General features: G+C 44.1%; 1 protein-coding gene across 2 annotated transcripts; it reads left to right on the forward strand.

Moving 5' to 3' along the window:
• The first annotated feature begins 9098 nt into the window (after window positions 1-9098).
• On the forward strand, window positions 9099-15438 carry EIF5 (eukaryotic translation initiation factor 5). 2 transcript variants are annotated; one of them, XM_080940925.1, is made up of 12 exons: window positions 9099-9170; window positions 9286-9479; window positions 10328-10607; window positions 10720-10801; window positions 11047-11219; window positions 11388-11499; window positions 12583-12722; window positions 13026-13184; window positions 13534-13695; window positions 13953-14117; window positions 14374-14508; window positions 15035-15438. In XM_080940925.1, exons 3-12 carry the CDS (start codon window positions 10536-10538, stop codon window positions 15122-15124), a joined length of 1290 nt encoding a protein of 429 aa, XP_080797051.1. In that variant the 5' UTR covers window positions 9099-9170; window positions 9286-9479; window positions 10328-10535; the 3' UTR covers window positions 15125-15438. The 2 variants fall into 2 exon arrangements, with proteins under 2 accessions (XP_080797051.1, XP_080797052.1); XM_080940926.1 differs by lacking the exon at window positions 9099-9170 and having other exon boundaries at window positions 9181-9479.
• The last annotated feature ends 900 nt before the right edge of the window (window positions 15439-16338 follow it).

The following is a 16338-nucleotide window of genomic DNA, read 5'->3' on the forward strand; positions in this document are numbered from 1 at the left end:
CTCTGACCCAGAGAAGTGCTCTGAGCACCTACAGCTCCACTCACCCTCTAATAGCACAAGAACGTCACGGAGGGAGAACTGGACGTGGGAGCTCACCTAATTTAAGAAAACTCAGTGAACCCACTCTTTCCTTAAGAAATCTGCAGTCCCATCTGGTACTTGCTATATTTACTCATAGCTGCACCAAAAACTAAAGGCTATTTAGAGCATGTTGTTAGAGCTTCTGAAAGGTCCTCCATCTACTAGAGACAATCACAGACACAAGAAACGGGCTCTAAGAGGACATTTAAAAACAGCATCACTGCCCAGGCTGGGAGTCAGCTACGGCTTGTGCACCATACCTCCAGCATGACCCTGGGAGGCTGCAGCACCTAGAAAAGGCTTGCTTCACATGGGGGGCTTGGAAATGAGGTCCAGACCAGAGGGTAGTTTCCTGCTGTCACTGTCACGATGGACAGGTGTGATGGGGAAGGACGCAGCGTCCCCCTCAGACTCAGCCGCCTGCTCTGGTCATACCAAGCGACCTTGGTCAAACTCTATAACATCTCTGTGCTTCAGCTTCCTTGTCTGCAAAGAATTTAACAAGAGAATCTACACCTGGGAAGACTATTTCGGGAGTATATGAGGTGACATATACAAATCACTGAGCCCAGACTTGTCACGAAAGCTTGACAAGTATGAACCGCCCCGTGAAGCACTAGCCGACTGGAGGTTAGTTGTGTTTTTAACTTGATATAGACAAGTAATATAGGACGCCTTTGTGGGGTAAGCCTTTACCCCAGTGGGTACGGCATTCTTTAAGAAGATGAAGTGCAGACAGACTCACTCAGAGAGAACGTGTGAGGACACACGAACCGTGTGACAGCCGAAGTGCAGATCACAGCTAGTTTTTCCAATAATTTTAATCTCTTATTTGAAACAGTCTGCTTTGTAGCACAGGCTAGCCTTCTGGTGTCAGTCCCTCTTCTTCCTACCTGTCACTGGACTCATAGGTATGTACCATCATTGTCAAGATTAGAACTTTAGCTGGGCATAGTGGTGTGTGCCATTAACCCCAACGCTTGGGAAGCAGAGGTAGGTGGTTCTCTGTGAGTTCAAAAGCCAGCCAGGGCTACACAGTGAGACTCTATCTTTAATACTAATACTAATACTAATAATACTCATAATAATACTAATAATAATACTAATAGAGCATGCATAGGTCAGCAAGATGGCCTATCAGTTAAACATACTTGCCACCAAACCTAATGACCCAAGTTTGATTCCCAGGGCCCTCATAGTAGGAGAGAAATAACTCTCTCAAGTTGTCCTCTGGCTTCCACTTGATGCCGTGTGTGTGTGTGTGTGTGTGTGTGTGTGTGTGTGTGCATGTAATAAGTAAATAAATAAAATATAATCTGAAAAAAATTAGCTTTCTAAATACAAGCAATGGATGCCAAAACTTGTCAGCATCCACCGGAAACAGGACATACAGAGTGGCCTTCAGATCTAGGACCCACTCACCACTTATTTAAGGAGCTCCAGCCTGAGAAAGTCCATTTCTGACTCTTTAATTCCAGCACTACATGGTGCTTTGTCACCTGTGATGTTTAATCTCAGCTATCAACGTGATGAAGAGATACAGGATTACCTGGGAAACAAGCCTCTGGGCCAGCATCTTCACTATGATGAGGAGCCCTGCCCAGGGAAGACTCACCACGCTCCTGTGATTGTGCCCACTCTACCAAGGTAAGCTGTCCCCTGAACCTCCAGCCAAAGCAAACCCTCACTCTCTTAAATTGTTTCTGTCAGGAGATTCTATTACAGCCACAGGAAAGGAAATTAATACAGTGCTCCAGTCTCTGGCTTCCTGTCCAGAGGCATGGTCTGCTAATCCCAGTGTGCGGGATCGCTTGTACATGTTGCCTTCATGACGCGGAACTGGTGGGACCACGTGCATTCTCAGTTTCCAACACTACACGGTAAGTAGATCTCCTCACTCTTAAAAAACAAGCTAGCTTGCCTCAGCTATTTCTTTATAGTAAGACTATATATACTATACAGCAAGAATACAGTATATGATTTCACAGACTGAAATAGTATGTTGAATGTTTATATTCTCTAAGGCTGAAACATAGAAGACATGTAAATGTATGAACAAAATGAATAATGATGAACAGAGGTAAAGTAAGCAACAATGATGAAGCAGGTGTGGGTCCATGCACACCTGGACAGGGACAGACCACAGGTGTGGTCCATGCACACCTGGACAGGGACAGACCACAGGTGTGGGTCCATGCACACCTGGACAGGGACAGACCACAGGTGTGGGTCCATGCACACCTGGACAGGGACAGACCACAGGTGGGGGTCCATGCACACCTGGACAGGGACAGATCACAGGTAGGGGTCCATGCACACCTGGATGGGGACAAACCACAGTGTGGGTCCATGCACACCTGGACAGGGACAGTGTACATATCTGGGCAGAGCTCATATGCACCTGGATGGGGACAGTGGTGCTCACGCATGAGCACTCAGGACCTAAGCTAGGACTCTGATTATCTGGTTAAGACAAGACTGCACACATTGTCTTATGACAATGTCTATTGTGCTGAAGTTCGAATTTTCCAAGTGCCAGAAATATGTCTGTAAAATTCCCCCTTTTAAAACTCTATTTCTTTTTTATTTTATGTATTGGTGTTGCTTGTCCTTTGAGCAGTGGTTCTCAACTTTCCTAAATACTACAACCCATCAATACAGTTCTTCATGTTCTAATGACTCCCAAACATAAAATTATTTTTGTTGCTACTATTTTTTTAAAGATTTGTTTATTTTTTTATATGATTACACTGTAGCTGTCTTCAGACACACCAGAAGAGGGCATCAGATCTCATTATAGAAGGTTGTGAGCCACCATGTGGTTGCTGGGATTTGAACTTAGGCCCTCTGAAAAAGCAGTCAGTGCTCTTAACCTCTGAGCCATCTCTCCAACCCTTGTTGCTACTTTCTGGCTGTAATTTTGCTACTGCTATGAATCATAAATATTTTTGGAGATAGAGATTTGCCAAAGAGATCATGACCCACAGGCTGAGACGCATTGCTTTAGAGGCTGGGAGAGACATTAGATGCCCAGGAACTGGAGTTTAAGGATAGTTGTGAGCCACTGTGTGGGTGCTTGGAACCAAACCCGGGACCTTGCTAGGATAGTACATACTCTTAACCACCGAGTCATCTCTCTAGCCTCAAACCTCCTAATATTTAAAATGTTAGTCCCCAGGATGCACAGTGGCTGATGAGTGACAATCAGTGGTACCCTCACAGAACATGCATCCTCATAGGTCTGTAGCAGACCATAAAGCACTAGGAACCCAGTCTCCCCTCCCAGGACTGCACCCAGATCCTGCCTCCCCTCTCATCTGTCTCAGACAGAACATCAGAACAGTCAAATCAGGAGTAAGGGAAGAGAAACACACTGCCAGAACTTGGATGCACCAAGCAAGGTCAACCCGTCCCTAACAGTGTGAAGACCCCGGAAGCATGTGACAGAGCACTGCAGTCCTGCACAGGTGTGTGCTAAGTACACTCTGAACAACAGTTTCTACAATGTAAAGGGAGAATGTGCACGTGGATCTCACTGGGCATGGTGATCAGAGCACATCAAGGTCACACTGATTCTAACAAACACAACCCACAGTCTTTCCCTGAACTACTGGACAAGGGGCTTACTTCCACAACACACTGAATCACAGGCCTGCCTCTTGCTTTTCTTTGCACACTGATTGCCCTGAGGCACCTAGAAACAAAGCTCCTAAGTCTGTAGTCTTTGGGGACCCAAAGTTAAAGAACATTGAGCTTTTTTGCCGAGTGCTGTCCTGGGATGCATGGCACCTGCAGCCTCTGGGAAATTGTCAGAGATCTCAGTTTCCCATCCTGCCTAGGAGAAACACTCTCTGTCTGCAAAGCCCAATTTGTTGATTTAAGAATAATTTTAAATATATTTTCTTAGTGGTATGTGAACATGCACATGCTGCAGTGTGCCTGGGAAGAGCACAGTAAAAGAAAAAACAAGTCCTACAAACGTATACAGGAGAGCATGAGGACTAGAGTTTGGTCTCGGGCACCCACATAAAATCCAGGTATGGCTGTTTGCACCTATAACCCCAGTATCAGAGGACAGCGATGGACAGATACTGAAACGGGTAAGATTCCGGTTCAAGTAGAGATTTCCTTTCAGTAGGGCAGTGGTGGCACACACCTTTAATCCTGGCACTGGGGATGCAGAGGCAGGTGGATCTCTGTAAATTCATGGCCAGCCTGGTCTACAAATGAGTTCCAGGACAGCCAGGGCTACACAAAAAACACCATCTGAGCACCACCCCCTAAAAGAGAGAGACAGAGACAGAAAGAGACTACTTCTCAAGGCAACAGAATAAAGAGTGATAAAGACACCAGTCTTCAGCTTCTGGCCTTCCCATGGACCTGCAGACTCCACACAAACAACACACACTGTGCAGGGGTGGGGAGACAGATCCCAGAAGCCAGCCATACATATTGGTACTTAGTATTGGATGGAGATGACCCCTAGACCCCAGGTAGTCCTAAGGGCAAAAAAAATCTATCTAGACATATTCCCAGGGCATGTCATCTGATAGCTGCAGTAACTGGGACCTACTTCCCACATATCACTAAGGATCAGGGCTCACTGACAGGCCAATCGTGCCTTCATCTGGGTGGGCAAATCACTACACTCCTAGTTCCTCATTAGGAACTAGAGGAGGGAATGAGTATGCAGATGTTTGCAGGTGGCCAGACCCAGAATAAAGTAGCAATTCCAGAGTCTTAGGCAGGAGGAATAAGCACTGTGCAACACCTCCACAAACACTTGCAGTACTCACACGAAGCATACTGGTGGCCACTAGCAGTGTGGCGGTAAGGATTTAATTCAAGGACTATGTACCTGAAGCAGTGCCTGGTCCAGTGTGGAGCAAGCCTCAAGCCAGGAACCTTCCTTGTTCCTGAGACAGCTAATGCAAGAACAGAGACAACGACCTCACCCCTGAAGTCCCAGCATCTGTGTGGGAGAGAGAAGCTGCGGCTGACTCATACCACTCTGTACTTCTTCCTCTTTCCAGGAATGGTAGACAAGGCTCCTCTGCATTTGGAGCGCTGCTCTGGAGGAACAGGGTACTACTTTACCGGATTGCTCATAATTCCCCAGACATTCCTGCTTCCTGCTCCAGGCCTCCACAAAACCAGATTATTTTGTTCTTCTCAAAAACAAGGTCCCCAACTTCAAACTGTGAGAACTGACAAGAGGCAGGGACAAGAGAACAGACCCTCAGTGAAGTGATGTGCATCCCAGTAGCTGTGGGATAGGGGAGGGTGGAGTAGGCAGGTCATAAAGGCAGGAGGCCTCCTGCTAGGGCAGTGGTTTTCAACCTCTGGGTTGTGACCCCTTTTGGGGTTTCATATCACATATTTACATTACAATTCATATCGTAGCAAAATTACCCTTATGAAGAAGCAACAAAAGTTTTATGGTTGGGGTCAATACAATATGAGGAGCTGTATTAAGGGTCATATATTAGGAAGGTTGAGAATCACTGAGTTAGAGTGGATAAGCTTCAGTGGGGTGTTCTCCAAACACATCAAACACATAAAATGAAAAGCAAATTTGCATACTATGGAAGTGGAAATACTTGTCTACTTTGCATAAAGAACTAAATCTCAGCTAAATATTTGATGTTTTAGGACATAAAGCATCACCAACATTCATCTGGATGACAGATATTTTTCATAACCATAATTGCTAAGAATGCTACTTTACATACATTTGTAGTACAAAATGGCAGAAATACACTTAACTGCAAAAGTTGGAAATTTTGTCCTAATCCCAAGTCAATATTCACTAGGCTGTTTTGTTTTTTGGATTTGGGGGGAAGGGGGTTCAAGACAGGGTTTCTCTGTATATCCCTGGCTGTCCTAAAACTAAATCTATAGACCAGGCTCAGACTCAGAGATCTGCCTGCCTCTGCCTCCTAAGTGCTAGAATTAAAGGTGTGTACACCACTTCACCATGCAGGGCTTTAGAAGGCACAAGCAACTCAATTAGGCTTGGGGGTGTTTTGTTTTGTTTTGTTTAAGATTTCTCTGTGTAGCCCTGGGTGCCCTGGAACTCACTCTGTAGACCAGGTTGGCCTTGAACTCACAGAGCTCTGCCTGCCTTCTCCTACCATACACCATTACCATACCCAGCCTCAATTTTTTTAAAAGACAGATTCATATGTAGTCAAACAGCAATGCTTAAGAAGCTGTGATTTGGGGTCCAGCCCTTGAGGCAGCCAAGGCTTCTTTCTGTTCTCACTAGATAATGCTCACTTTCTGGCATCTTTGGCACCTTGTCTTCTCTATGCACACTGAGGTATAAGTTAGTGTACCAGAAGAAAAATTATGCTAGTGTTCTCCAGCTCCTCCTCAAGCAAGAGTCATTGACTGAAGTAGCCATGTGCACCCTTAAAAGCTGAGAGACAGATGTCATAAAGGGGGTGGAACAGCTGACCAACCAGGTGGCTCCTCAAAGTGGCTCTACCTTAGTCCCCTCAATGGCCTACTACTCAGAAACACATAGTTCTAGTCCACAAAGAGTTGATTTCAAAACTTAGGGCACTAATTCAAACTAAGCAGACTCGGAGACACCAATGTCTAAACAACCAGCCAGTCAATTTACTCATTTACTTCTTCAGCAACTATTCATGTCAGCTATGTGGTGCCAAAATGCACGACCCATGGACAAGAATTTCCTAAGCACGGAGTGTCCACTACCTAACAAACGGTAAGCACCTGGCAGGAGGAAATAACATGCAAATGAGTTAGAAATGGAAATAGCAGGGGAAATGATGCAATAGGCTTGGCGTCAAACAAGCTGGCGTTCAAAAGCCGTCTACCAAATATTAAAGGGCTGTCATGCCTGTAAAGTAAGGGATAACAACACCCTCACCAGACTATTAGTCGGTCACATATGAATTGCCTAGTTATACTTTTGTGTTTACTAGGGATGGCTATGCCATATGCTGAGCCAGAGAAGCTCTGAGATCCAAAGGAACTGGGTACACATGCTAGTTCTGTAAGTTACAGAGAAAATGACCTTGGAAAAGCAGCTTCATCCCCTCCCACAAACACTCCTCAGGCTTCAGTTGTCTTGTTTGTAAAATGGGGATAAAAATTCTTCAGTATTCAAAGTTTTATCAAAGTTGAAGGATATAAGAATCTGATAAATCACCTGATTACTTCTTAATGTAAATAAATAAAAATTAATTTAAAAAAGTAAAAGTATTTAGTTTAGCTGGGTGTGCTAGTACCTGTCTATAACTCCCCTATTAGGGAAGTTAAGGCATAAAGATAGCTATGTGTTTGGGGCCAAGTTGGGCTACATAGTGAGAGAGCATCAAAGTTATTCTTAGTTGTCCATAATAACATAGTAGTGTGGCATACACTAAAAAGTAAAGTCAAAACGAGTACAAGCATTTATATTTCATTTAATTTATGGCTATCCTAGAACTCATATAGACTAGGCTAGCCTTTAACAGAGATCTGCCTGCCTCTGCCTCCCACGTGCTAGGATTAAAGGTGTCAGCACATTTGGCTACTACGAGCTTTTAAATTGAAATTAAACATCAGGTCATCAAACATACAGAAAAGACCACTTTGCATAGCATTACCAAAAATGTTTTTCTGAGGCAAGCCCTTACCTCAGACTAGTTTCACATCTTTATTTTCTGAGACTTTCTAAAATATTGCCATTTGAGTTCAGTCAAGCAAAAACTCAATCTGTTCCAATACTGCTAAGTCATGATCCATGGTCACAGAAGCACTGCCTGAGATCTATCTTTCCACTTTGAGGGAGAACCCGGATAAGCACAGAGCAGTGTACATTAGGCGTAAAAATTGTACAACCATGTACTGTGAAATTAAAGCTACAGAGGTGACACAAATCTTCCAATTCTGCATCGTATTTTTATTCTGCCCCCACAGACACGGTCAACTAGCTTTATAGGGCTTATTAGTCATGGGGAAATAGCCTTGGGTTTGGGCAAAACAAAATTGATCTTTCCATTTTAACCTTCTTACAAACTCGACTGGCTTAGAACAAAGGGCAGCCCCTCTTCCATAACACTGTTCTTTCTCCCCATTCAGGAAACCACGCAGCTGCTGACTAACCCAGGCTGCTGCTCTCAGAAGCCTTAGGAAGGTGGAACAGGTATTTCGATATTATTTTAGTTGGACTCTAGTATTATTTCAAGTCTCAGTTAAATCTTTGGCCAAAAAAAAAAAAAAAGTTTTTTAAACAATGGCAGAGTGTCTACAGACAAAAAAAGTCGGGGCTCCTCTTCCGAATATAAATTGTTTGTAAATACTACACTGTTGCTTTAGCCCATACACTGCCAGGAGCCACAGTCATCAACCTGGATTTTACAATCTGGGTTGGGCTGGACAGAGTGGCCCTACGTGGCGGCTGAATACCGAGGAAGGGATGGCCAAACTCCGAGGCACAGCTGGACCTTACAGAGGTCGAGACCACACCACGATGCACAAGGGTCCAAGTTACACACAAAAGGTGGAGTTTCCATCGTGGGAAACCTCAAACGATGAGTTTCGGCTAGTCAGCAACTTTGCTCCCGAGCTCAGGGAAAGAGGCACCATATGGGATGACAGACACGGGACAGGTAGTGGAAAGGGTGGTAGAGAAGAGGCAGGAGAGGCTGCACTTCCGGGAGCTCCTGGTGAGGTCTGGAAGAGCAGTTCGATCCAACGTGGTTCACAGAGATAATCTGATATGTTCGGCCCCGCCCCGCGGGGGGAACAGGCCGGCACCATATTGCTTGAACGCCTAAACTAACTGCAAGCCCGGCTATCGCGAGACCGCGAAGGCCTCTGGGAAGGACAGAGGGGGAAGGGAAAGGAAGGAAGCTGGGACAGGCGAGAGGCGGGCCGAGACCACGAGTGGAGCCCCAGGAAGTGGAGGGCGGGGAAACGTGAGATTGACGTGCCTCAAAGCTAATGACAAGAGAAGTCGGGAGGGCCTGCGGCCAATAAGCAATTGCGGTCCGCTGCAGGGGGCGGGATCCGGGGCCGAGGGTAGCTTGAGCGCGGCGGCGGCGTTGTTCAGTCAGAGCGAGAACATTCCAGAGGTGAGTCCGCGGGGGGCGGTGGCCCGTGCCCCTGCCCAGTGCTCCCGCCCCTCCACCCCGCGGGCCGCCGGCGGGGGCAGGCGCCGCCCGCGGCTCACAGCCGTGTCCCCGCCAGGTCGCCAGGTTCGGCGCTGCTGGTGTGGACGCGGACGTCGCTGGGACAGTCCCTCCCGCTGCTCGGCGGCGGCACCTGCCCAGCCGCCCCTCCGCTCGCCGCCGGCCCCGCCGCTCCGGACCCGGTTTCCAGCGCCTCTTCCTCCCAGTCCCGGGCGAGCCGCGTTGGGTTTATGTCTTTATTTGACGAAAACGGTGAGTCGCGGGCGGCGGGCCATGGCGGCGGCAAGATGGCGGCGCGGCCGCGTGACCTGCCGCGCGTGTGGCGCAGTTTGGGGGGGCCGGTCTTTGCGGGAGCGCGCGCGCGCGCGCCGTGGCCGGGCTGAGTCAGGCCCGGGGCGCGTTTGTGACTCAGGGAGGCCGCACCTCTGCCCCGCCGGCCGCCGGAAGAGGGAGGCCGGGCGATAGGCTCCGACTGTCGCGTAGCCATGGGGACGAGGGCGAAGGTCGGCCGTGCGCTGAGAGAGCGAGCGAAGGGAGCCCGGGCGCGGCTTCGGCCGCGTTTCTCGTGCTCCGACGGAGCCAATGGCTCCTGGCCTGGACGTGCCACCCTGAAGCCGCCGGAGTCGCCGAAGCCGCAACTTCGCGGTTGGCAAGTCCGGCTCGACGTTTCCCGTGTTACAGCGATGGCAGCCGGGGGAGGCGCCATTGGAGAAGTTGGTGGACCACAGGCTTGAACTGAGGGAGAGAAGCCAAGGGCCTGGATCCCCTTTTCGGCAGTTACAACGCAGACGCTTGGCAGGGGCAGCCTATGACTCGCCGGTGGTCTTTGATCTGACAAGCTCACAGCAGCTGAGGGAGCAGGGTTTGTGTTCTCATTTCGAGCATTTCCCTGCCACAGTCTCAACTCTTGTCAAAATGGTGGCCTCCTGGGTTCCTGGAGTTGTGCTTTGTTTCATGGGAATGTCAACTGCTTTCTCACAACAACTTGGGCTTTTAAAGCTAGAGGGGTTCTGTGAGTTACTCGGGGACAGGACGTTATTCCGGTAGGAATGATACTAAACCTGTAGGGTTGTTGTATGTTTTCTCCTTTTCTCTTTCAGAGCTGTTGCGCAGCCATTGGTACCTGTATTGGGGAAACATAGCATACAAGCAAGAAGCTTACAGCCTCAGTGGCGAAAATTTTTTCATGTCAGAGACCGAGAACTCTTGCAGTCGTTTATGTCATCCCTTCTTCTCCAGACAGAAGATACCAAAAAGTTGCAATCAAAGATCTGTTCATCTTATTGATAAAGTCACTAATAAGCCAAAATGTCTGTCAACGTCAACCGCAGCGTGTCAGACCAGTTCTATCGCTACAAGATGCCCCGTTTGATTGCTAAGGTAATGCTGATTTTTATTTCAGTAGTCGGTTGGTCTGCACACTCTTCATAGGTTTTGAAAGATTCATTTTACAGGGAAGACAGTGCAAAATTGAAATTCTTATTTCCTTTAGGTTGAGGGCAAAGGAAATGGAATCAAGACAGTTATAGTCAACATGGTTGACGTTGCAAAGGCGCTTAATCGGCCTCCAACGTGTAAGTAAAGATTGGAGAAGCCTGAAAAGGTATATTATGGATAAAGTTTTTATAGAGCAATACATCCTTCTTCAATCATGTTAATTAGCAAGTGTGGAACACTGCTCACCTACTTGATAAGTGTCATTTAACCACCCTGACTGTATTTCAGTTGCCCTATAATTTAAACACATGGTGAGTTTGTATAAATGTTAGTGCGCAACCAGTGCTTTGCTTAACTGTAGTGAAATCTTATTTTTATATAGATCCCACCAAATATTTTGGTTGTGAGCTGGGAGCACAGACCCAGTTTGATGTTAAGAATGACCGTTACATTGTCAATGGATCTCATGAGGCGAATAAGCTGCAAGACATGTTGGATGGATTCATTAAGAAATTTGTTCTCTGTCCTGAGTGTGAGAATCCTGAAACAGATCTGGTGAGTGCCTTTAAGGTTTTTGTTTTTTTCAAGACTACCCTGAAGAAGATTTCTGTTAATCTAGTTAGTATTTTAGGTGTCTTCTGGCACTTTTATAATGTAACAAAAGCTTACCTACAGTTTTCGTCTTTCACTGTCGATGACACTTGTGTCTGCTTTCCTTGACAGCATGTCAATCCAAAGAAGCAAACAATAGGTAATTCTTGTAAAGCTTGTGGGTACCGAGGCATGCTTGACACACATCATAAACTCTGTACATTCATTCTCAAAAACCCACCTGGTAAGTCTTTAATAAGTTACTGTATAAGTATACAGTATGAGCTCTTAGTCATAAGTGAGTTTTAGTGTGCGTGTGTGTGGTTCTGCAAGACAAGGTTTTTCTGTTGCTCTGGCTATCCTGGAACTCACTCTTTAAATCAGGCTGCCCTCTGTGTCTTAAGTCCTGGGATTAAAGATATTCACCATCATGCCTGGCTCTGGACTTTGACTTTCAACTGACATTATTGGAAAATGTCCTGTTTTTATGTAGCAATAAAAGTGAAAAGGGGGTTGCTAAACTAGAGGTCTGTTATTAGTATTAAGGTTTGGTCTGTATAGCTACAGTGAGTGACTTGAGAGCATTGCAAGCAACACTCTGTGGCAGATAAACAAAGCTGTCTGGCACAATTTGAGCTTGCTATAGCAAGAAAGTCTAACCTATTCCGGTGTTCTCTTCCCCGTGAGACAAGCCGTTATATAGGCTCAAACAAACTTAATTGTTGGATTGATCTGGTTTTGTAAATTCATGGGGCAAACTACCTAATATAAACCTAATCTTTAATGGCTCCAATATGGTGTATCAGTACTGTTTCACCTTATTTTATAACTGGTGAAATGTAGTTAGTAAATTTATTTGATGTCTGAATCCCTTCAGAGTTCTTCCTCCCCCCACCCCCAAGACAGGGTATCTCTGTAACATCTCTGGTTGTCCTGGGATTCACTTTGTAAACCAGGCTGGCCTCAAACTCGGATTTCCTGCCACTGCCTCCCAAGTGCTGGGATGAAAGGCATTCAGGATTGTTTTATTTGTGTGTATGTGTTCTGTGTTCGGGTTAAGTCTGCACCACATGCATGCAGTGCCCTGGAGACTAGAGAGCATTGAATTCCCTGAGTTTTGGATGGTGTGAGCCTCCATATGGGTGCTGAGAAAGTGAACTTCTGTAGGAATAACTCCTTAACTGCTGACCAGCTACTCCAGAATTCTAAGTTTCATTTGTTTTATTGTGTTGGCTTTTTCTGCAGAGAATTATAATGGTGAGAGGGTGGGATTAAAGTCTGATAGTGACATAACCATGCTACTAAGTTAACTCTTATTTTCCTGTAGAGAATAGTGACATTGGTACAGGAAAGAAAGAAAAAGAAAAGAAAAACAGAAAGGGCAAGGACAAGGAAAATGGCTCTGTATCCACCAGTGAGACACCACCACCTCCACCACCAAATGAAATTAGTCCTCCACATGCTGTGGTGAGTTTAGTGCTCTTAAAAGAGTGAAGAACCTGGCATTTGGTTTAAGTTTAAAAAAAAAAAAATTAATACAGTGCACTCACTGTTAGAGTAGTGTGCTAATGGTGGGTTGAGTTGAACTAAACTGAATATAGTTTTAGAATCTTTTTTCCCTATTTGGCATTTTGTAATTTTTTGTTTGCACTAATGTGAAAGATAACATTTTCTGAACTGACAATATGGTCTGTGGGCAAAGGTACTTAATCCTGTCAATGGGACTAATTCTTGTATCTAATGATCTTATCTTGGCTTTTGTGTAAATAGGAAGAAGAGGAAGATGATGATTGGGGGGAGGATACAACCGAGGAAGCTCAAAGGCGCAGAATGGATGAAATTAGTGACCATGCAAAAGGTCTCACACTTAGTGATGATTTGGAAAGAACTATAGAAGAACGTGTTAACATCCTGTTTGATTTTGTTAAGGTAAATTTGTATAGTTAATTTTTTCTCTGATATCTTTGAATTTATCTATTCAGTGTCTTCTATTTTCAGTCAGGGTCTCTAGCTCTGGCTTTCCTGGACTCCATAGACAGAGACCTTGAGCCTGCTGGGATTAAAGGCATGTTCCACCCACCACACCTTGCCATTCTTTGAATATTAGTGGAAGGCTTACATGTACTTCCTTGCTTATGCAAGACATGTATTAGAAGTAGTACAATAGGTGTTGAGCTGTCTTTGGTGATTAATAAATTCGGTAGAAATCCTGGAGAAATAGGGCTTCTCTCAAGCATAGCAAATATGCCTGTATTTTATTGAAATTTTTTGTTTCCAGAAAAAGAAAGAAGAGGGCATTATTGATTCATCTGATAAAGAAATTGTGGCTGAGGCAGAAAGACTGGATGTAAAAGCCATGGGTCCTCTTGTTTTGACAGAAGTTCTCTTTGATGAGAAGATAAGAGAGCAAATCAAGAAATACAGGCGCCATTTTCTAAGAGTAAGAGACTTTTTAGGTTTATTATTCATGATTGTCACCTTAGGTCTTTAAATTGCTTCAGACCACTATATTATAATCCTGAAAATAGATGATCCCCACTTTACCAAGTCTGGGAGCACCTACAAATGATAAAGGGTGTCTGCATTGGCCTTTTGAGCCACCGTTTCATATGCTATATTTTAAGAAAATGAATGTGTGTTTAAGAAATAATATGGTAGTAAAACAGGTAGATGATTGTTGATGCTGTCTACCTACAGTTTTGTCATAACAACAAAAAGGCCCAGCGGTACCTTCTTCATGGTTTGGAATGTGTGGTAGCAATGCATCAAGCTCAGCTGATCTCTAAGATTCCACATATCTTGAAGGAGATGTATGATGCAGACCTTTTAGAAGAAGAGGTCATTATCAGCTGGTCAGAAAAGGTAAGGAGCACAAAAAGTTGTTACCATGATTTAGAAGCATAAAAATCAATGTTGGGACCTAGGTTATGGGGAAGTTGTGTTTAATACCTAGTCTTATCTACATTAAATTGAATTTTTGTGCTTATATGATACAGTTTGTAAGTCCCCTTTATAGTTAAGGTAGCAGAGATTGTATGTATATTTTCTCTATTAAAGATATGGTAATGAACCAAGCCTTATAAATTGTCACTGAAAAAAAATTTGGACCTTTTTTTAGGCCTCTAAGAAATATGTCTCAAAAGAACTTGCCAAAGAGATTCGTGTCAAAGCAGAGCCATTTATTAAATGGCTGAAGGAAGCAGAGGAGGAGTCTTCTGGTGGTGAAGAAGATGATGAAGATGAAAATATTGAGGTGAGTACTACTATAAAAGTACATTATTAAGTATTTGGTTGGCAATGGGTATTAAAGATGTACTGTAACACACTCACAAACAGGGTTTTTGTGTGAATCCCTGAGTTTAAGGGTAGTGGTATTACTGGGCAATTGGGATGGTTCCAAATTTCAGTTTAAGGATATAACAAAATGTACTTTCTGTGGGTGGAAGAGTGAGCATGCTAGGTAAGCAAGCATTGTCTGACCTTGAGCCCTCTTGTGGCCCTAGAATGATTGAATATTAATATTAATTCATTTCAATGATTTACATTTCCCCCTACACGTAATCTATTTTAAAAGGCCAGATATGATGGCATATACCTTTAATCCTAGCACTCAGGCAGAGGGTCTCCTGTTACGCAAAAGAACTGTTTCTCAAAAAATCATGAATCTGAAGATCATTGAAAGGCTTAGAGGGAATAAGGGGAAATGAAAATACTGTAATTTTCTCAAATGAAAAAGAAATTGTAATGGAAGTAATACAATCCTGTATTTGTATTGCCAGGTGGTATATTCAAAGACTGCCAGTGTACCAAAAGTTGAAACTGTGAAGTCTGACAACAAGGATGATGACATTGATATTGACGCCATTTAAAAGGATGGATGCAACTTAGCTTAACAGTGTAATGCTGCAAACTTTTCTCCATTATCAGCCAGAAGTGCAACATGTATGTGCAAGAGCTAAAGTGGCCTAACATCATGCTACACTTGATACTAAAAAGCTATTACTGTGAGTGGTCAATAATTAAGCCCAATGAGACATCTAGGGAGTCCATACATATCAGTGAGCAGTTGTAGTTTGCTTATTTATAGCATGTTTCTTTTGGAAAAACTAGTGGTGGACACATTTGGATCACATTTATACAGTTACAAAAGAAAAAATAAAGATTTGATTTTGGTCATTCTTCAGACTTTGGGCTATGAATGGCTTATACTGAAGTAATTGGCTACTTCTAGGATGTTACACCATTTAACTTAGGCTTCTTGAGTTTGGTAGGTACTGAAAACTTGAAGAATGCAAACAATTGTAATGACCTTACTCAGCCATTAAAAAATGCAGTGCTTTGAAAGTTGTATCTCCAGTCCCAGTACATTCAGATTGGCAACTGACAATTCTTGTCATTCTAAGGAAATTTGATGATTAAATGACTGTGACATCCTCATGAGAAGTAAAAATGACCCATGTGTCCTGTGGTTTAAGAGAAAGAATTGAAACCTGGAGTTGTGGTTTTTCAGTTTGTGTACACTTACTCCAAATTGTAGTCTTTTTGAGTCATGTGCATTGCACGTTGGATAAGCCAGGGAAATTTAACAAATAGTATTTTGTGTGTATTTAGTGGTTGCTTTGTATTGAGAAAAAGCTTTGAGGTGTGATTAAATTGTAAACTCTGATTCTATTTGGGAGAAACAGGAAAAAAGGTGCACTTAATCTCTAGCTAAAACAGCATAATTTTTCAACTCTTACCCTTAAATTATAATTTCAAGATGTTTAAACATACTGTATCTTGTGTTTGTGTTTCCCCCTCCCCGATATTATGGTTTATTCTTTAATGCCTTTTAATTTGAATATAATAGCTTGTACTTTAGATTTTGGTTGCTATCTTGCCAAAATAAGTGTTACTGTTTTTCAAGCTTGATCCCCTTCCCCAATTGTCTTATTTAAAGAGAAAGTTAAACTCATACTTCTGAGTCAGAGCCTGTATTTTGGTTAAGACTTGGGATATTTTTTACTTCACATTGAATATAGCTGGATACCTGAGAAGTCTGGTGATGGCCACTGGGTGGGTGCAGCTAAGGCCTGGCCTGCTC

The sequence above is a fragment of the Micromys minutus genome (assembly GCF_963924665.1).
Source record: "Micromys minutus genome assembly, chromosome: 1".
Lineage (NCBI taxonomy): Eukaryota > Metazoa > Chordata > Mammalia > Rodentia > Muridae > Micromys > Micromys minutus.

Excerpts from the sequence above, each read along its gene's own strand:
- EIF5 (XM_080940925.1), top strand. The coding sequence starts at position 10,536 with ATGTCTGTCAACGTCAACCGCAGCGTGTCAGACCAGTTCTATCGCTAC. Across the intron at positions 10,608-10,719 it reads TGCCCCGTTTGATTGCTAAG|GTTGAGGGCAAAGGAAATGG; the intron begins GTAATGCTGATT and ends TATTTCCTTTAG. Across the intron at positions 13,696-13,952 it reads ACAGGCGCCATTTTCTAAGA|TTTTGTCATAACAACAAAAA; the intron begins GTAAGAGACTTT and ends GTCTACCTACAG.